Genomic DNA, 21,156 nt, shown 5'->3' on the forward strand with positions numbered 1-21,156 from the left:
AAATGGTTATCCAATCTCTTTTTAAAAACTTCAACAGCATTGAAAAAAGCGACTTGCGACCAATCCTTGCACTTACAACTGTCACACATCTCCAGGGCCAGGCGGTTAAAACTGGGGAGCTTAGTAACTGTCATGTTTTTATGACCTTCGCAGCGCCCTGAGGTCATATGATCACCCTTTGCGATCTCCCCAGCCGGCTTCTGACAAACAAAGTCAATGGAAGTCAAATTCACTTAACTGATTTGCTTAACTATGGCGAAGAAAGGAAAAAAAAAAAAGAAAGATCCTAAAAATAACTGCAACTCACTGCCCGGCCTAGCAATGGACATTTGGGATTTAATTGTGGTCACATAAGTGGAGGACCAGCTGTATTATCTCTTGCAGTGGCGTCTTGAAGACTTTCTGTGGGATGAAAGCGGCATGCAATAGTTTTGAAACAAGAGTCTTATCCCTAGCAAGGTAAGAACTTCAAGAGTGTTGTCTGTGATTAGCAAACTAGGTGTCTTGGCAACCTATCATTGCCATAGCCTTCTAGGCAAACTACAGGCTATGGTAAATGTATGACTATGTTTAATTTGCCTGTGGTTTACGAGTTAATTCTGAAGTAAGAAAGAAGAATAGGGACATGTACTGCAGTTCAAGGCAGGGGTGGGTGGGGTTGGGAATGAACATGTTTTGCCCGGCTGTGATTTTCACCAGAATTGTCCCTTTCCCAAGTAATAATTGCCTATGAGGAGGAGAAAAAAAATCACACACCCATTCTGATTTTAATGTACCTTGTCTGCTGGTTGGTTTGTTTTCCGCTAGTTTATTAAATGTAACTCTGCATTTAAACTGTGGGCTGCATGGTCACCAGATCGCAGCAAAGCAACAGAATTGCTGACTGTCTTAACAGGATTGTTGAACAGACAATTGAATTAGCAAGCAACATGTGGACTTGATTCATCTCCAGGAATCCCTTAGCCAGTATTCACATCGTTAGGTGCAAATCTCATTTGAGAGGTGTTAGGAGCCACGCCATAATAGACTATCTGGGGCAGGATGAGCAGATTCCATAAATGGAGCCTGCATTTCTTCAAATCAATAAAACCTGCCTTGGGGGTTGGTTGCTCCATTCCTCACTTCTGAGCAGCTGAGCAGATCCTGTGATCCCTGATGCGGAAGGAAAAATTAAGACTGCAAAGGTCACTTTCCTGAAGTCCTTTAGCACTGGAGACTGTCTGTTAGGGAAGCAGAAACAACCTCGGGTTATTTTAAACCACAAGTTCCTTAAATTGTAACCTCAAGTTTGCACCGAGAAAGGAAGTGGTCAAATCCTCCACTGAACAACACAATCCAAATGCAAGCCATACACAATCCCCCCCCCCCTTTTTTAAAAAAATAGTTGCTATTGTTAAAAATCAGCGTGGATTATTTTATCTCGTAATTTCTTCCCCGATAGTGAGATGCCATGGCCTAAAGTATTCACTGAATGACTGTCATTAAATGTCATGCAATCATTATAGATGTTACTAGAAGGGAAGATACAACCCCTAATGCATTGTATCTCAACACTGTGTACTTTTAGACATCAACTCCCAGAATTCCTTGATAGGTGGACTTCAACTCCCAGAATTCCCCACCCAGATAGCTAGACTTCAACTCCCAGAATTTCCCACCCGGTTAGCTGGACTTCAACTCCCAGAATTCCTTGATAGGTGGACTTCAACTCCCAGAATTCCCCACCCGGATAGCTAGACTTCAACTCCCAGAATTCCCCACCAGATAGCTAGACTTCAATTCCCAGAATTCCCCACCCGGATAGCTGGACTTCAACTCCCAGAATTCTTTGATAGGTAGACTTCAACTCCCAGAATTCCCCAGCCAGAATTATGGGAGTTGAAGCCCACATATCTTAAAAGTTGCCAAGGTTGAGAAACACTGTGCAAGAATTTGCCTTAATCATGAATCAAAGGGCCACTTTAACCCGCCACGTTCATGATTTCCCGATGAAGCCTTTTTTTAATCTGAAGCCATAATGAAAAGCAAGCCCATCAACGCAGCAGACGCCAAAAAAAAAAAAGGCGCAAACTTTCCCAGCCGCGTGGGATTGGGAACCCCTCGCGCACGCGCACTTGGGCACGCTGAGCCCGCGGACCGCAAAGGGACGATCCCCAACGCGGCATTCGCTCTTCCCGCTCGCGGAGGGCCTCTTCTACGCCTGCGCGGGCCCGGCCGGAAGCGCCTGCGCTTTGCCAAAAGTGGCGAGGATTGGTCGGCGGCCGGGCAAGAGCGGGCTTTCTTGTCTTCTCCCGTGGGCGGGGCTTCCTCGGGCCGTGGGCGGGGCGGCGCAGGCGCAGCGGCCCCGCTGGGGCGCGCCGTCGTCAGTCGGTCCGTGCAGCCGCCGCGCTCGGAGGTGGGCGCTGCTTCTCCGTCTGCTGCTGCTCCTCCTCCGCCTCTCCCTCGCCTCGAGTCCGGAGTCCCCACGCGCCAGCGGAGAGTATGGTAGATGACCACGCCGCCGGACAACCCTCTTACCAGTACGGCGGCAACGGTCCAGGCATCGGCGACTACATGGCTCAGGAGGACGACTGGGATCGGGACTTGCTGCTCGACCCGGCCTGGGAGAAGCAGCAGCGCAAGGTGAGGGCGGGCGGGCAATTGGGGTGGGGGGTGGGTAGAGAAGCAGCCGCCAACTGGAGAATCGGGAAGGCGAGGGCGCCTCTGGGCATGGGCAGAGTGCTTGCTCTCCTCGAAGGCGATGCACGGGGGTGGGGGGAGGGAAGGTGCTCGCCTGCCCGCCCAGCCACCCGCGGGCATTCTCCCCGCGTGGAAGGGGAGCGCGTGCAAGCGGAGGAGGCTTCGCCCTGCAAAAGGGCCGGGATAACTTTTGGGGGCTCAAATCGCGTCTCGTGGCTGGAGAGGGAAACGGCTGGGGGGGGGGCAGGACGCCCGGGGAGCGGGGGGGCGAGAGAAATGAAGAGCCGACCCGAGTTTGCTGCCTCCTGCATTCGCCTTCCTGCCTGGGGCTTTGCGGGGCAGGCATGCCTGGGGGGGAGGGCTGAGTGGAGAGAGGAGGGGAGCCCGGGTTTCGGGGGGGGGGAGCCGCAATCGCGGCGGCTCACCCGACGACCGGGCGCGCCTGATCCCGCGCCAGGTGCCGTCCGGGGGAAAGGACGGGGGCTGCCAGCCAGCGCCAGGTTGGGGCAGCGCGATCCGCCAGCCCTGCTGGCTGGGAGTGGTCCTGAGTCAACGGCCAGGAAGGAGCCGGTTTGGGGAAGGCGGGGGGGTGGTGGAAACAGGGCGCTTGGCACCTCCACGGGGTGCGCCTGGGCAATGGGCCGACGGGGGGGGGTAGGCTGCGAAGGAGAGAAACTGGCCGTGCCTTGGAGGCGGGGCTGGCCTTGTAGGCATCTATGGGCTTTGGAGTCCTGGCTTGGATGTGCAATGCAGAGGTTGGAAAGAAAAGGGGTGGGGGTGGGGAGCAGGCTCCAGGGGTTTTCTGCTGGAGGGGAGCATGAGAATTTGGAGCACCCCAAGTTGGCGTGGAAGCTGCACCCCAGGCAGGGGCAAAGGATTAAATCAGGAAAAGTGGCAGGGCTTGAGCCAACCGAAGCTCCAGAGGGTATTCCATTGAAGACAGGGACCCTTTGCTCCAGGTTGGCCTTGGGAGGGGCGTCCCGGATGCTTTGTATGTGGGCACCGGAGCCAGCCTAGGGGGTTGGCTTGGAGGCTGCCAGGCGAATGGCTCTGTAGACTTCAGGCCTGTCCGGGCGAGATTTGGAAAGGCAGGGGCGTGTGAACCCGTGATGTCTGGCCTGAAATGCTGCATGCTTGCAGGGGGGGGCGGGGAGGGGTGGAGAAGGTGGCATGGCTGACCTGCAGGGTCAGAATTGGATTACCTTCCTAGAGGGCATGAAGCTTGGCTGCCAGTCAGGGTGACTGGTGTTTGCCTATAAAGTGGGGGAGGGCAGGGAGAGAAAGGAACGGTAGTGCTGGGTGGGGCACTTCCATTTGCCTGCCAAAGGGCTGCCAGCCAGCCTCCTCCCCCCTCCCTCCCTTCCCTAGACAATTATTCATCCAGCACTGTGGGGTGAGATGTGAGATTAGAACTGCTCCCCCCCATCTTTTTAGCTTGTGAGTGTGGGAAAAACTGACTTTTTCAACTGCAACCCCATCCCCTGGGAGCTTGGAGCTACTATGAGTCGATTGGGGTGCCTGTACATCTTCCAAGTATGAAAATGGCATGGGGGTTCGGGGGTTGCTTTGGAGCAAAATTCTCCTAATCGCCCTCCCGCCCCATATAAGCGATGCTTTGAATAGTCACTGTCTTGCAGAAGAGCAGAAAATATTTTCTATTCCCCCCCCCCTTTTTTTTTCCTGATTCGGCTTACATTTGAACAATATAGTTCCCGAGGGAGGAACAGTAATTATAAATATATGAATAAATATATGTTGTTATAAATACGGCTATGTCAGGTGTAATAATAATAATGCAGTACAATTGTAATTTATCCCAGGCACTAATTTTAGATGATTGCTACATTTTAAGTTCGTTTCCCTTTTTTTCCCCCCCACCCCTTTGTAGTTAGAAGGCACCAATATTGCCTGGTTTTGGTTGGCCCTGGGATCAAAGAGTTCCTGTCCCGCCCCTCACTTGCCTTCCTGTTTCCAGCCTTGTCCCCAAGGTCAGCCCTCATGTCCGATGGAGCTGACCCATCCAGTTCCTGGCCTCTCTCTTACAAAAGCAGCAAATATCCCTGCCTCTTACTTCTACTGCCAGTGATGTAACAAAATAAAAAATGTTGGGCTTAGTTGGGGTCGTAAGTTGAGGACTACCTGTACATGCAAACAACAGTTTCGGGACAGTCAGAAATCTTAAAACACCGTGGCATGAATTCTCTAGCAAAATGCTCTGCATCTCTCTGTGCATTTTGGGTGCGAGTCTCAGCTAAATCCAGGTTGTATTTTTAAACTCCTCCCAACTCCTTCACCCCTGAGTCAGAAGCATATGCATGCATTTTGGTGCCTCGAATCTTGGAAAATTGCATAATTGTTCTAGCTTCAGAGAGCGAGGCTTGCTGCAGGCAGCAGAGATGTGAACTCCGAGATGTCTGAAGTTGTTGTGTTACTATTTCCCCCCCCCCCCCTCCTGACCTTGGTGGGTGGTCTTGTTATGGCAGCATGGGTGCCTCTGGATCGTTTGTAGATACACAGATCTCACTTGTTTGTAAGGCCTATTGAGAAATGCAAATAAAAACCCAGGTCTTTAGCAAGAGTGAGCGAGTGGATCGTTTCGATTTTGTGTCTGTGGGTGTGGGGTTTTTTTTCCCCATTCCACTCCAGTGTCTGTCATCTTGCTAGTTTTTATTCCTTATTTTTGTTTGTTTGTTTTTCAGTTGTGCATTGTTAAGAGTCAGGTAGCATGCAGTTGAAATACATTAAGCGGTAAGCCGCCCAGAGTTGCTTTTTAGATGAGATGGGCGGCAGATAAATTTAATAAATAATAGTAAACCGATAAAATAGTTCCGAGTGGTTCCTGTTATGAAGTGTAACCATGCAAGCGTAACCATGATGCCGTGATTTTCTCGTTCCTCCCATTTATTTCTGTCTGAAATAATCCTCATCTAGCTCTGAATTGGCCAAACTAGCTTTCGTCTTCTGTGTAGTGTCAAGCCCTCTTCCTTTTCTTGAGTCACTGAGTATAGATAGTCCTCGATTTACAACAGTTCATTTAGTGACAGTTCAAAGTAACAACGGCATGAAAACGTATGACTTATGACCGTTTTTCACCCTTAGAACCATTGCAGCATCCCCATGGCCACGCAATTTACATTCGGATGCTTGACAACTGTCTCACATTTACAACGGTTAATAATAATAATAATAGAGCTGGAAGGGACCTTGGAGGTCATCTAGTCCAACCCCCTGCTCAGGCAGGAAACCCTACACCGTTTCAGACAAATGGCTGTCCAGTCTCTTCTTGAATACCTCCAGTGTTGGAGCAGTCACAACTTCTGGAGGCAGGTTGTTCCACTGGTTAATTGTTCTGTCAGGAAATTTCTCCTCAGTTTGTCAGGAAATTTCTCCTCAGTTTGTCAGGAAATTTCTCCTCAGTTTGTCAAGAAATTTCTCCTCAGTTTGTCAGGAAATTTCTCCTCAGTTTGTCAGGAAATTTCTCCTCAGTTTGTCAGGAAATCTCTCCTCAGTTGCAGTGTCCCGGGATCATGTGATCCTCTTTTGTGACCTTCTGACAAGCAGAAAAAATGGGGAAGCCAGGTTCACTTATTAACCACTGCAACGATTCACTTAAGGAAGGTCGTAAAGTGGGGCAAAACCCACTTAACAAATGTCTCGCTTAGCAACAGAAATGTTGGTCTCAGCTGTGGTCGTAAGTTGAGGAATTGCCAGGATTGGAAGGACAGAGTTTCTCTGGCGGAACCGTGGCTTTTCCGAGTGCAAATCAAGGATAAAATAAGTTTCCCTTCTCGTGAGTTTGGAATTCCTCCAAGATTTGGCAGGAGGCGTTTTTTTTCCCCCTGAAGTCCGGCATGGCTGGCTGGCTTCATCTAACTCAGGACTTGTCCTTTGGATATTTGTGGGCAAATATGGGGAAGCCAACCCTGGCCATCTGGTATTCAGTGAAATGATCCGAGTTGCCAGTGGGTTTAAAGCTGAGTGAGTTATGGCGGCGGTTCAGATTCTGAATTGGCAGGAGAAAAATCCCTACAGGGCCCTTTTTTACGAACAGGGACTGCGACGTTCGAAAAGAGGGAATAGTTTTGAAGTTTTGTACTTATTCCCCACCCTGAAATTAAGGAACTGGGCAGAAATCGAGACCCCAAAGCAGTGCTTCTCAACCTGAGCAGCTTTATGAGGGGGTGGACTTCAACTCCCAGAATTCCCCAGCCAGCCATGCTGGCTGGGGAATTCTGGGAGTTGAAGTCCATCCCCTCATAAAGCTGACAAGGTTTGAACTGCTGTGCTAAAATAGTAGCTACGCTAGACTCCTATATGCTGAATCAATGCCAGCTCTGAGCAGCTAATAGCTTTTCCATGTTTTTTCTGGCATAGCTGTGGCTTGACGCGAATGCCAGCGTCTGCTTCCAAATGCTGCTTGAGTCAAAAGTTTTTGGAATAAAGGCCCCGGGGGTGTGTGTGTGTGGGGGGGCAAGACACAAGACGAAGAAGAGGTGTGCAGCCTTCAGAACGTTAACCCGTAACAGAGCTACACCTGGCTACGGGGATGGATGCCACTTTTGTCCTGGTGACGTGGCACCTGAGCGATTTACGTGGGCAGACTTGGTAAAATTGGCCCGGTCTTAGAGTAGCGTGAATTTTCCCACCAGCATCTGCTTCAGGTTGTAAATTGGATGTGTGTGTGTGTGTGTGTGTGTGTGTTTCTCTCTCTCTCCCCCCCTCTCTCTCTTTCCCTTCTCCTTCTCCCTCCTTCCCTCTGTGTGTGTGTGTGTGTGTGTGTAGGGCTGTAGATTCCACATTTGAGCCAGCCCGCAAATCCACCTCTCTGCATGTAGAAAAAAAAAAAAACAGACAATCTGGTGGGAAGTGAACTGACAAAAAGGGTTTTTGTGTGTGTGGTTTTTTTTTTTTTTTTTTTTTTTTTTTTTTTTTTTTTTTTTTTTTTTGTAACTCTCCCTCGCTTACCTGCCGGCCTGACTTTCTTTCGGCATTCTAGTTTTTGCAGAGCGCATGAAAATGACCCTCAACTTGTTTCACTGTGAAAAATTGGAGGTGCTGGAGAGGCCGTAATGCCTCTTCTTTTCCATTTTTGCTTGAGATTGAAGGGGGAGACGATTAACAGAAGTTGGAAGGGACCTTGGAGGTCATCTAGTACAAACCCCTGCTCAGGCAGGAAACCCTACACCATTTCAGACAAAGGGCTGTCCAGTCTCTTCTTAAAAACTTCCAGTGTTGGAGCATTCACCACTTCTGGAGGCAGGTTGTTCCACTGGTTAATTGTTCCCATTGTCAGGAAGTTTCTCCTTAGTTCTAAGTTGCTTCTCTCTTGATTAGTTTCCACCCGTTGCTTCTTGTCCTGCCTTCAGGAGCTTTGGAGAATAGCTTGACTCCCTCTTCTTTGGGGCAGCCCTTGAGATACTGGAAGACTGCTATCACATCCCCCTCATCCTTCTTTTCATTAAACTAGACATACCCAATTCCAGCAACTGTTCTTCATATGTTCTAGCCTCCAGGCCTCTAATCCTCTTGGTTGCTTTTTTTCTTCACTTTTTCCTGAGTATCAACAAAAAAGCTAGGAAGAGCACCCACCTACTCATGCTCTCAGTCATCCTTTAGACACACTTGTACAGGTGGTTCTCAACAACCACAACTGAGCCCACAATTCCCGTTGCTAAGCAAGGCGGTTTGTTAAGTGTATTTTGCCCCATTTTTACAACCTTCCTTGCCACATTTGTTAAGTGACTCACTCCAGTGGAGAAGTTAGTAACATGATTGTTAAGTGAATCTGGCTCTCCCCGTTGATTTTTGTCGTCAGAATTGGTGATCACGTGAACCCCGGACGCTGCAGGTGTCCTAAATACATGCCAATATATGACTTTGGATTGCAGAGACGCTGCAATAGTCACAAGCGTGAACTTCAGTCATAACTCACTTTTTTCAGTGCGGTTGTAACTTCAGATGGACATTAAATGAATTGTAAGTTGAGGACTACCTGTTTGTTGTGTTGCAAGCTCACCCCTGTCCTACCCCGAGTAAAAAAAAAAAAAAGACCAAATTGGTTCTTTTTTTTTTTCATCCTTAATTTTTTATTTTTCCAAACTCTCCCCATACATATACCGTGATATTTATCAGATGTTAACATACATTATTTTTACATTCATATATAAGATACTTTTAATAAAATGAAATAAATACATACACATGACTTTTGATGCTGCTCGCCCATTTCCCCTTTCACTGTATCCACACTCCTTCTTCTCTACCTTCTTTTTCCCTTTCTTCTCTTTCTTCCCTCTTCTCCCTCTCCTCTTCTCTTTCCTTCACTACTCTCCTCCCCTTTCTCCCCACTTCTCCTCTTCTCCTCCAACCTTCCTACTTCCTTCTCCCCTCCTTTACTCTTTTCTCTCTCCTCTCAAATGGGCTCTTTTTGTTCATGTCGTGAACCTCCTACCTGCTTCTTTTCTGTCTTACTTCTCCCAATATTAGCTATTTTACTATTTATTTAAGAAATTTTCACGTTACTTCATCTTGCCCAGGTGACTGGAAGTGGCTGACAGCCGTTCAAATAAAATATCCCGTCAAACCGTTAAAACAGTTAAACGAAGACCATCAACTCCCGCTTGGAAAATCATTGCTGAAGTCCCGTCTTCTGAAGTGAAGCGAATCTGTCGTGTTTCCACTGACTTGGTGAACCAGTTTCCCAGTTAGGTAGTTGGATGGAATCTATTTTGCATAACTGCTTCAGTCCTCCTCAGGGGCTCCCACCTCTGGTTGAGACAGGGTAAGGGAGAAACAGGAGTGCATTTTGGGTTTTGCGAACAGGATGAAAAGTGCTCCTGACCCTTGAAATTGTCTCTGTGTGTGTGGGATGGAAGAGGGAGGTGGCAGGAAGAAACAAGAGCTTGGCCATTATTAAAATTGCTGCCTTGAGGGACATAATCGCTTCAAAGCACCGATTTATTAAACTTCACTTTCTCCAATCTGGATGATCTGTAAGGCCTATCCTTGATTTACGATAATTTTATTCGTTTAACGAACTGTTTGAAATTCAGGTCCTTGGCGACTGGCATGTATTTATGACTTTCCCAGCTAGAATTGATTAACGATTTTGGAGAACCGGTTGTACAGTCAGACTGGATTCACTTGGCGACTGCATTAAGTGTCCCAATTGTAGCCGTAAGTCGAGAATTACCTATATACATTTGAAGCTTAGAAGTAGTTTTGAATGATTGGCTTGATGGATGCATATCAAAAATAGACTAAATTACCCAGTTTGATGGGGCAATGCCCCCTCTGTTTAGACCAGTGGTTCTCAACCTGTGGGTCGGGACCCCATGTGGGGTCGAGCGACCATTTCACGGGGGTCGCCAAACAACGCAGTCCGCCATTTTTTTCCCCCTTTTCCTTAGCTGTGCTTCTCCCTTTTATTCTATTGGCTTTTGAAAGCCAATAGAATGGACTCTGTTGAATAGAGTCTAATTCTATTGGCTTTCAAAAGCCAATAGGAATGGTCCAGGCTGTCTCTGCCCTGCTGAGCCCGCCAAAAGTCCCGTTCTGCAAACGGTGCTGCACCAGTTGAGTAGTCCTCGACTTACGACCGGTAGAGTAATCCTCGACTTACGACCGGTTGGGGGGTCGTGGCATTAAAAAGGTTGAGAACCACTGGTTTAGACATAGTGGCTCCCTGGATTGGTCTCTGAAAGGCTTTTTGATGTGAATTTCACCTTCAATTAGTTAATTAATGCCGGGATAGTTTAAAGGTATTTTTAATAATGCATTTCCTGTTTATGAGCATAAGGAGGAAATCCTGTTAATATTGAATTGGAAGCATGTTTGAGTTTTTACGAGATCAAAAAAAGGCGTGGGATTGCCACCCCTCTGAGGGACAGGCATGTCAAATGCTATTGCCAAGGTTTCAATATTTAATGTTTAAATGTTTCATATTTAAATTCCTCCATCAGGTGGATTTCTGTTGCCCATAATTGGGGATGAAATACCTTGCAAAAACAGGGTGCTCGAGGGTGCTGAGTTTCTACTATTTGAATGTAACGGGTGGTCCTTATAGAGACAAACCACCGTCCCTTTGTAGGACCTGCACAAATGGACGTGACTGACCGATAGCTTTTGTTTTGACCCGTTCGTTCGTTCTGCAGAGCTGCCTAGAAAAAAAACACAACAATAATAAAGTTTGCAAAACTTAGCAGGATTCAGGTTTCAGAGTTTTGCTTAATCAGAGAGAATTCCAAGTGGCACTTAATGGGCCAGCACTTCCAGCAAAAATGCATTTGAATAGGAAGGATTTTGTTCCGGCCTTTGAAAAAGGCAGCAAGCTGATAGTGTAACAGTATTTAAGTCCCCAGCTGGGTGTGGCTAGCCAAAGTTGCAACTCAAGAGAAACAACATAAAGTAGGAAGGAAAACTGCAACAGGCTATCTCTTGGCTTCCGGAAATTGTTCTGTTTTTCTAGTTTGGAGATCTGACACCAGTAAACTGGTCCTCTCTAGCAAGGAGACCTTGTTGAACATTAACTCTGTACAGGTAATCTTTTGTTTAGCCACCACAGCTGGGTCATTAAGTGAACTGACCACTGAGTGAACCCATTACTGTGTTTCTGATCTGACTGCAGCTTTCCTGTGCCTCCCTGAGGGGTCCCCAATCCCCGGGCTGCAGCCCATTTTTTTCAGGGCCTGCCGTTGTCATTTTGAACGGTCACTAAATGAATTGTAAGTTGCGGACTAGCTGTGGCTGCAGTGTCCCGGGGTCTCTTGATCACTTGTAACCTTCCCAGCCAGCTTCTGACAAAGTCAATGGGGGAAGCTGGATTTGCTGCACGATTGCAGTGATTTGCTTAACAACTGTGGCAGAAGTCATAAAAGGAGGCAAAACTCACTTAACCCATTAAGAACTGTTGGGCTCAATTGTGGTCGTAAGTCAAGGACTACTTAGAACAGAGATCCCCAACCTTTTGGGCACCAGGGACCAGTTACATGGAGACAGGTTTTCCACGGACCGGAGGGTGTGTGGTTTTGTGTGCTGCTTGCATCTTGCGGATGGGGCTGTGCTTGTTTGTGCAGACCAGTTCTTGATTCTATCCCTCTGTTAATGCAGCCTAGCACTGTGTTGGCCTTGTGGCAGCTGCAGCACATTGCTGGCTCATATTTAGGTGATTGTCTACTAGGACTCCGAGGTCCCTCTCACAGTTACTACTATTGAGCACGGTGCCACCTATGCTGTACTTGTGCATTTGGTTTTTCTTGCCTAAATGTAGAACCTTGCTTTTTTCACCATTGAATTTCATTTTGTTAGTTAGTGCCCAGTGTTCAAGTCTGTCCAGATCCTTCTGTATCTTAAGCCTGTCTTCTGGAGTGTTGGCTATTCCTGCCAGCTTGGTGTCGTCTGCAAATTTGATGAGTTCCCCATCTATCAGTTGCTGGCATGCTGTGGCCCAGTACCAGTCCACAGACCCAGGGTTGGGGACCCGTGACTTAGAATATTCTTGTTTTCACTAGCTCAAAACAAGGCAAGTTAAAGGAACTTATGGAAGTTGCGTGCCCATGTGTGAAAACGTTGTGCATCACGTGTCAGGCGTTGCGTGTTTTGTTTTAGGAACCGACTGTCAAGGATGTTTAGTCTCGCAGTGACAGCTCTGCACCTTTTCAGTAGCTGCTGCCTTTGCCCGCTCTTGTCTTCTCTGCTGTGGAAAATAAACAGGAATCACTCTATTTTCCAGTGTTCCCAGCCTGGAGAAATATCTCAATGATTGTCTAGAGACAGGAAGCCAAATCTTGGCTCAGAAGCATCTTGGCACCTTCCTCCCATCCATCTCTTAGAAAGCCCAGACCGTAAATTGCACACTTAAGGATCTGCGCCCAGGTTTCTGGCAGTTTAGAAGCCTTGGTCCAAGGCTGCTTGGGCACTTAAAAATAAAATTATTATTGTTATTATTATTTTGCTTGAGTTAGTTTGGAGAGCGGGCAGGTGATAGAGTGCCCGAGTAACCAGTCATGATTTAACTTTTATGGAGCTGGAGCGCATCCAAGCCGTGAGATATTGTGGCTACGATGGGTTGCTTATTCATGTGCCTTGCAGGACATCAGTTCTAAAGATGCTGACTTGGCTCTAAAGCAGAGTTACACTCTGAATGGAGTCTGGCTGACTGCAGAGGATTATGGCTTATTCACAGCCTTACCTGGAAGATTGAGAACTGGCCTTCTCCCGCTGCCCCATGTGGACGAGTGGCATTAAAGCCGTTTGCCCAAACGAAAGCCAACGGACATTCAGAACGTGCCTTTTCCAAATTAGAAACTCAAAAGAGGACACCGGTCTGTTTTTTAATTTCTATGTAGGCGTCAACATGCCTTCAGACTGGCAATCTGCGGGTGTGTTTCAGGACCCAATTTTAGGACTCTTTGACTCGGGTTGGTTAAGCCAATCTTCGCACCTTTCAGTCCTGCCTATGGCAACGGCGCTAGTTCTCCATCACAGTTTGAAGGGGTTCCACACAACTTGTGCCCCGATTCTGCTTCTGTTCTTTGTCTTTAACCTCATTGTGCTGAAGTCCCATCAGCAGCATCAGTTGCCCAGCAATATGGGAGATGCTGGCTTAGACTGAAGAAGGCCGTGTTTTCCTTTCAAGGAGATGAGAGACGGGTGCACCATGCATGGACCCTAATGGTGGCAGTAGGAGGGGTCTCAGAAAGCATGCCTCCTTCCGCTTAGTTGATACAACCTCTTGTTTCACAGAGGGACTCAATCCAAGATGACCAAACCTGGAGAAACTCTTGACGTCTATCTTAGAGCTAAATTGCTTGTTTCTAATGCAAGCCTCCCCAAGTCAGAGATTCCTGGCTTAAAAATGGAACAAGCCTCAGTTTTAATTTGATTCAATGTTTAAACATGCAGCTAGATTGAGTTTTATTTTGATTCCTGGTTTAAAAACGGAACGCGGATGAGTTTTATTTTGATTCCTGGTTTAAAAATGGAACGCGGATGAGTTTTATTTTGATTCCTGGTTTAAAAGTGGAACGTGGATGAGTTTTATTTTGATTCCTGGTTTAAAAATGGAGCGAGGCTGGGTTTTAATTTGATTCCTGGTTTAAAAATGGAGCCAAGCTGGGTTTTAATTTCACAACGCATCCTCTTCATGGTTTGCTGAAGACAATTCTGGATTCACAGCAGGCCAGGAGCTATATTCCAGCCTCTTTGTGACCGTTGGTGAAATTACTGGTGAATGAGACAAATTTTCCATTTTGGCTTTGACCTCTGTGTGTGTGTGTGGGTGTGGGTGGTTTCCGGCAAGTTGTGCCATCTTCAAAACATTTGGGTGACCTTCTCCATTTCTGAATTCTCTGAGAATGACTTGCTGACCTTTTTTGGAGATGTTTTGCCGATTCCTCTTCTGTCTCACAGGTAATATAACTGCCTGATTTGGTTCAGCAACTAAACAGGGCAGGTAGAGACTCCGACGAATAGTTAGGATTGCAGAAAAAAAACAATTGCAACCAGCCTGCCTTCCATTGAGGGCCTGTATATTGCACGGATCAGAAAGAGGACTGAGGAAAGATCTACAGACCCCCCCCCTCACATCCTGGACATAAACTGTTTCAACCCCTCCCCTCAAGATGCCATTCTAGGGCATTGCGTGCCAAAACAACTAGACACAAGGACCGTTTTTTTCCCCTTTGTACCATCACTCTGCTGAACCCCTAGTTCCCAAGTACTGTCTTATGCCTAAGTATATTTATATATAAGTATATTGCAAGGCGTTCAAACCGGTCAGTCCTAGAAGAGATCAACCCCGACTGCTCTTTAGAAGGCCAGATCCTGAAGTTGAAACTCAAATACTTTGGCCACCTAATGAGAAGGAAGGACTCACTGGAGAAGGGCCTGATGCTGGGAAAGATGGAGGGCAAGAGAAGAAGGGGACGACAGAGAATGAGATGGCTGGATGGAGTCCCTGAAGCAAGAGGTGTGAGCTTAAATGGACTCCAGAAGATGGTAGAGGATAGGAAGAGCTGGAGGAACGTTGTCCATGGGGTCGCGATGGGTTGGACACGACTTCGCAATTAACAACAACAATATTTACCCATGTTGTATGTGTGTAGTATTGTTATTATCCTTCGTCTTCTTACTGATATTGTTATGATTATGATTATTAATACTCTGTTGCTTTGCCTGCACATTGAGAGCTTCTGCACCGGAGTCAAATTCCTTGTGTGTCTAGCCGGCCTTGGCCAAATAAAGTATTCTGTTCTGTTCTATTATTTTGGGAAGTGTTAAAAGATGCAGAGCAGCCTATAGAGTGGGAAAAGTGGTTCTTCTCCCCCCCCATTTCTTGGGGTTGTTTTTGGCTTTAATCTCTTTCTCAAACCTGTCCTTTCTTCCCATATACGGAGACAGCCGTAGACATAAAAAGGCACATTAGAGACGGGTAGAGCAACTTTTTTAGACAAAGATCTGAGGGGTTTTTTTTAAAACAAGGCTTTGTCTGCACTAAGCGTCTTTTGTTCTTCAAAGTTCTCTGAAGTTTTCCTCTCTTTTTTTTTTAACTCCTCCCCTTGTTTTCAGGTGTCTTGTTGCAGCAAGAAACCCCAGCCAAATTCCAGAGTTGACTTAGAAAACGAACATTTACAGGGAAAGAAAAAAAAAAACCCAGACAGATTCTCCAGTTCCTGGTTAGGAATGCTCTCCTAATACTTTCTAAGCCAACAGATGTTTTCAAAAAGCAAGAGCTTAATAATAAGAAGGGGGGGGGAAATCAATACCCAGGAAAGGAAACGTTGACCCTGCTGCTGGAGCCCAGAGTGCTGACAGCTTAACAATGCACACAGAATGCGGAAGTTGTGTAGCACTCCAGTCTGCAGTTTGTGGAGGTTTTTTGGACCATTGATTTTTTTTTCAGTGAACCGTCCCCGCTTTCGGGAACGTTGCCAGGACGAGTGAATTCCTGACATCTCCAAAGCCTGTCCTTTCCTCTTGTGCTTTGTCGTCTTCTCACAATTAATGGTCCTTGACCTGGTGGAGATAGTAACAGTTGCTTGAAGTCCTCCGGCTTGATGACTTTGGATATACAGAGGGGGACTCCTGGCCAAATAAGCACAGAGACAGCTGACGTTCGGTTTTGCCTGCAGGAGAAGTTAGCCTCTGAAAGAAAAACGGTTCAGCTTCTGCTGGTGATGGTGGGGCAGGATTTTGTCTTTATTTTATTGCCCTTTTATTTCTTTTTCACAATTGGAAGAAGCCAGGAGTACTTGGGGAAAAAAAGATCAAAAGGTTTTAATTACAGGCAAGCTAGGGATTTATAAACACAGTGTTCATAAGTTTCTGAACCATCATTCATTAATTATAAGTAGAGCTCGGTCCGGACTTCTCCAAGCCCAGATTTTTGTTGTTAGGCGAGACGTCTGTTAAGTGAGCTTTGCCCCGTTTTGCAAACTTTCTTGCCACCGTTGTTAAGTGAATCGCTGCCACTGTTAAATCAGGAACACGGTCGTTAACGGGAACCTGGCTTCCCCATTGACTTTGCTTGCCCGAAGGTCGCAAAAGGGGAACACACACATGACCCTGGGACACTGCGACCGTCATAAATACGAAGAAGTTGCCAAGTGTCCATATCTTGACCATGTGACTACGACGGTGCTGCAACGGTCATAAGTCTGAAAACTGGTCATAAGGCACTTTTTTCAAGACCATTGTAAATTCAAACTGTCACTAAACAAATGGTTGTAAGTTGCGAACTAGATAGATAGGTGGATGGGTGGGTAGATAGATGGATAGATAGAGATAGGTGGGGGTTGATAGGTAGAGAGAGGTAGGTAGCTGGATGGATGGATGGACAGATAGATAGATAGATAGATAGATAGATAGATAGATAGATATAGGTGGGGGTTGATAGGTAGAGAGAGAGAGGTAGCTAGGTGGATAGATAGATAGATAGATATAGATATAGATATAGATAATATATAGGTGTGTGTGTGTGTGTGTGTGTGTAATGTGTTATATAATCTCCCTTGACCCCTCCTGTAATTAGCCAATTCTGACAAATCATTGCATCATTTAGAAAGGTAATACAATCTGGATTTTCTTGTAGAGCTACATTCCACCGATCTGGTATTTTCACAGATGGTAAGCTATGGCTGCAGGGTCTCATGGTGCCTGGGGTGTGTCCCCTACTCCCCTTGTACAGATTGTGCTGCAGAGAGTTGTTTAGTCAAAGCACCGATGGTGTCATAGCTGTGCCTTGAGGATCTCATCTCCTTGTTGACCTCACTCTTGGCAGTCCAACAAAAACTTAACGGTCGTAACGGCGTTGGCCAAAAGGCTAAAACATCGAGGATTCAGCCGCCTTTTCATGGGAAAGTTGATAATGCTATAGCTTCCCTGCACAACCCTTGCCACGGTTGTTAAATGAATCACTGCAGTTCTTAAGGTAGTCAAAAGGGTTGTTAAGTGAAACTGCCTTCCCCATTGTCTTTGCTGGTCAGAAAGTTGCAGAAGGGGATCACGTGGCCCCAGGGCACCGCAACCGTCAAAAACTACCTTTGCCACCTTAAAAAAAAAAAGATGGTTGCCCACGTTTTCCGCCCAGTTACTAGCAATATTTTTGGTGCTACGTGGCTTCGTCCTTCCTTGACAACCCTCCTCTATGCAAACAAGCATGTGTGACAGTACATATTTTGCTCAACAAGCCTTTACTTGTCTCTTCGCCTGTCCTGGATGGTTTGTTTCTTTCAACCAGCAAGCTGAAGGGGTAGCTACTAAAATTTTCATGGCCGGATGTATAATTCAAAACAGTGTTTCTGTAGAGCGCCCGGTAACTAAATCCAGTTTTCCTCCCCTTCTCTGCTCCTCGGTGTCTGCTTCCCTCCCCACTTATCCCAGCAAACAAGTTAGCTTTTGACTTCCCATGCCATAACTTTGTGAATAATTAAACCACTTTTAGAGCTAGAAACCCTTCTTGGAAAGGAAAATAGAATCCTTTTAGGGGTCAGGGAGTAACAGGAAAATTTGGGAAAATGTAAAGTTCTCTGCCGGCTGTCAGTTGCCTTATTTGAGCTCAGCCAGCTGGTAAAGCAGCATTGTTCAACCTTGGCAACTTTAAGAGGTGTGGACTTCAAGTCCCAGAATTCCCCAGCAAGCCTATCACTAAGCCGGGGGGGGGGATTTCGAACCCCTAGCCGGCATTTTTAGACAGCTCCCAGCAAGTTTTGGAAAGCCATGGTGTGAATCTTTTTAAAATATGTTTCTCAACCATGGCAACTTTAAGATGTGCGGACCTCAACTCCCAGAATTCCCCAGCCAGCAATCACAGCACAGAATCACATTCCTCCACATAGGAAAATGAGCAGTTAGCTGATAAAAATGAGAAATAATGAATCTGAGAAATAATGAATCTCTGTGTCATACGTGGGGATGGGCATAATGGTATTTTTTGAGAGTTGAACGCAACGAAATTTCATTTTAATGTATGCTGATTAGTGTACATTTAAAGTGACAATAAAGTATTCTATTCCATTCCATATTCTCTTCTATTTTCTATTTTATTAATTCTCTTAATAAAAGTGTGCCCGGCTAAGGAATTCTGGACAGCTCCCAGAACTTAACGTATTTTCCAGCGTATAAGACGACTCGGCGTGTAAGACGACCCCCAACTTCGGAGACGATTTGCATGCTTAGAAAGTCGTCTTATACGCTGGAAAATACGATATGTCTCCACAAGTCATAAAAGGGCCAAGTTTTAAAGACTCCTGGTGTAGGACTAGTACCTCCCTCCCTCCCTGGATTTGAGCAGAGAGTGAGGACCAAATGTTCTTCATTCTGATCCAGCCTGTGTTCTTGCAGGCCACCGTTGCTCAGCCTGAGCAACTTAAAGATGCGTTTGACTTCAGCTCTCAGAATTCACCATGCAGCATGGGAGTTGAAGTCCATCCAGGGTGGGTGGAGAGTTCTGGGAACTGAAGTCCACATATTTTGAAGCCGCTCAGGTTGAGAGACGCTGCTGTAGGCTATGTCAGGGCATAGCCGCTGATCCTTATCTCTGTTTTCAAAGGGTTAGCGGATTACGTAACCACACATTGTGAAAAGAGGTGTTGCATGCTTGTGGGAACCTGTGGTTGGCACATTTGCAAGAAGCCCCAAGAAGAACCATTGCTTGAAAAAGATGGATGAGCTGTCCTTTTCTCAAACCCATTCCAACCATGATTGATAGTTGTTACTTCGACGTGCTGACTGGATGAAAGACAGGGAAGGGCATCCAACGGCTTCACGGTTGCAACATTTATCAAGGGATGGGGAAGCATGAAGCACAAACGGAGCTGAGCGGTCCCACTTCAGCCAAGTTTTTCCAAGATGCGTGGGACTACTGACTCCCATAGTTAGTTTGTAGGAATGTTGTTATAATCCAGCCTGTTGGGTTGATGACTTAGAGATGAGGGAGATGTAGGTTGCTTTCAGGTGCTCAACCAGAATCTGCCTGGTTGATCTCCCCCATAACCTCTCCATAAAAGTGAAAGTCCATTTGAGCATCTTTGGAAAGATCACCGTTTCTCAACCTTGGTGACTTTTAAGATAGGTGGACTTCAACTCCCAAAATCCCCCAGCCAGCAGTTCTGGGAATTGAAGTCCACCTATTTTAGTCACCAAGGTTGAGAAACACTGATCTAGAGAGAACACTGCCAAACTCTCTAGGGCAGCGGTTCTCCACCTGTGGGTCGGGACCCCATTTGGGGTCGAACGACCATTTCACGGGAGTCGCCAAACAACGCAGTCCGCCATTTTTTCCCCCCTTTTCCTTAGCTGTGCTCCTCCCTTTTATTCTATTGGCTTTTGAAAGCCAATAGAATAGACTCTCTTGAATAGAGTCTAATTCTATTGGCTTTCAAAAGCCAACAGGAATTGTCCAGGCTGTCTCTGCCCTGCTGAGCCCGCCAAAAGTCCCATTCTGCAAACGGTGCTGCATCCGTTGAGTAGTCCTCGACTTACGACCGGTTGAGTAGTCCTCGACTTACGACCGGTTGGGGGTCGCGGCATTAAAAAGGTTGAGAACCACTGCTCTGGGGCAACCTTTTTATCTAGAAGCCGGTTAGTTTCAAACGGGAAGGGCGTGTCACTTCAAGAGTCTTCCGCAAGTGTTTCTTCAAAGCGACCATCACCTGTTGACATCTGCCCAGACCGTTGAGCGAGACCTTCTTGCAGGGGGGAAGATCTGGCTGACTGGGTGGGATTGATCTCTGCCACCCCAGCCTCTGTTTTCCAGGCTCCCGTCTCCCCTCTCCCCAAAGCTGCTTCCTGCTGACGCTCCTCCAGCTTTGCTTAAATCTCTGGCTCAACAAAACCAAATTACACGCTTCTGCAGCCTAATAAGGCAAAAGAATGATGGGAATTCTCTGTGGATTTTCCCTGGAGTTGCTCTCTGTGGCTTCAGATGTGATGGCGAGGGGGGGGGGAGGCAATGTTGTTTCAGAGACACAAAGGATGGAGGTGACGGCTGTCTCTTTGAAGGCCTGGGAAGGGAAGAGCATGGAGGAGGACCCGGCGTAGGTCCTTATCTTTGACCAGCATTCAGGGTAGCACAGTAGCCAGTCGGATACCTCCGAAAAAAACGTCTCGCTTAGCAATGGAAATTTTCTGGGGTCGATTGTGGTCATCAAGTCAAGGACTACCTGTATCTTGCTCAGAAATTTTCTCCTTTTTTATTAAAAAAAAAAAAAAACCCACCATTTGGCTAAAAGAAGCAAGCTACAGTTAACTCTTGTGGTTTTCCTGCAAGAGCACAAAAGCTAAAGAGACACATTTTTTGCAGCCGCGGAAATTTTTGCAGGTGGGGTTTTAATTTCCAGCAGGTTTTGCTCCGTTTCTGAGAATTTCCTCTGGAAACCAGTGTGGCAGAGCTGGTCCAACCAGCCTCGGCTTCTCTCCTGGCCTGTTTTTTTTGGAAACTGGTCCTGGAAAAGATAAGGCCGTGTGTCTTAGGTAGGGATGGTGGACCAAGAGGAAATGTCAGCCGGCTCTGCGACCTATTTTGATTGCGTTTCGTGCGTCCCCTTCATCTTGTCCTGGCCCTCAGATGCTCTGATCTGAAAGACTGCAGCACAAACTGCAAATATACACACAGCTGTGTCAGGAATCTGAATGTTGTTATAAAGACAGTCACTTCCTGCTAGCGGACTCTGCCAATCCGTTTTTCACACTTAGGACCGTTGCAACATCCCCACGATCCCACGATTGACATTCGGATGCCTGACAACTGACTCACATTTATGACAGTAACAGAGTTACACGTCGGTCCCTGTCAATGGGAAAAACCGCTTCGCTTAACGACCGCATTACTAATTTAAGAACCGCAGTGATTCATTTAACAACTGTGGTAAGAAATGTCATAAAAGGGCGCAGAACTCACTCATTTCTCAATCAACGACAGAAAGTTGGGGCTCGGTTGTGGTCGTAAGTCAAGGACTACCTATAGTTTAATTTTTTTTC

General features: G+C 46.7%; 1 protein-coding gene across 3 annotated transcripts in view; it reads left to right on the forward strand.

The window, feature by feature from the left end:
• The first annotated feature begins 438 nt into the window (after window positions 1–438).
• ACTN4 (actinin alpha 4) overlaps window positions 439–21,156 on the forward strand; it is an 85,328-nt gene continuing 64,610 nt past the window's right edge. Inside the window, exon 1 of one of the 3 annotated variants that reach the window (XM_039363459.1) lies at window positions 439–459. Coding sequence is in view for 2 of the 3 variants with exons in the window: in XM_039363451.1 (XP_039219385.1) it covers window positions 2,482–2,622 (141 nt within the window). In the remaining variant the exon portion in view is untranslated. Of the gene's footprint in view, window positions 460–2,351; window positions 2,623–21,156 lie in introns of those variants that run through there. The other 2 variants (XM_039363451.1, XM_039363442.1) reach the window with 2 other exon arrangements.

This window comes from Crotalus tigris, unplaced genomic scaffold (genome assembly GCF_016545835.1).
Source record: "Crotalus tigris isolate CLP2741 ecotype Arizona unplaced genomic scaffold, ASM1654583v1 scf7180000017590.881132, whole genome shotgun sequence".
Classification (NCBI taxonomy): Eukaryota; Metazoa; Chordata; class Lepidosauria; order Squamata; family Viperidae; genus Crotalus; species Crotalus tigris.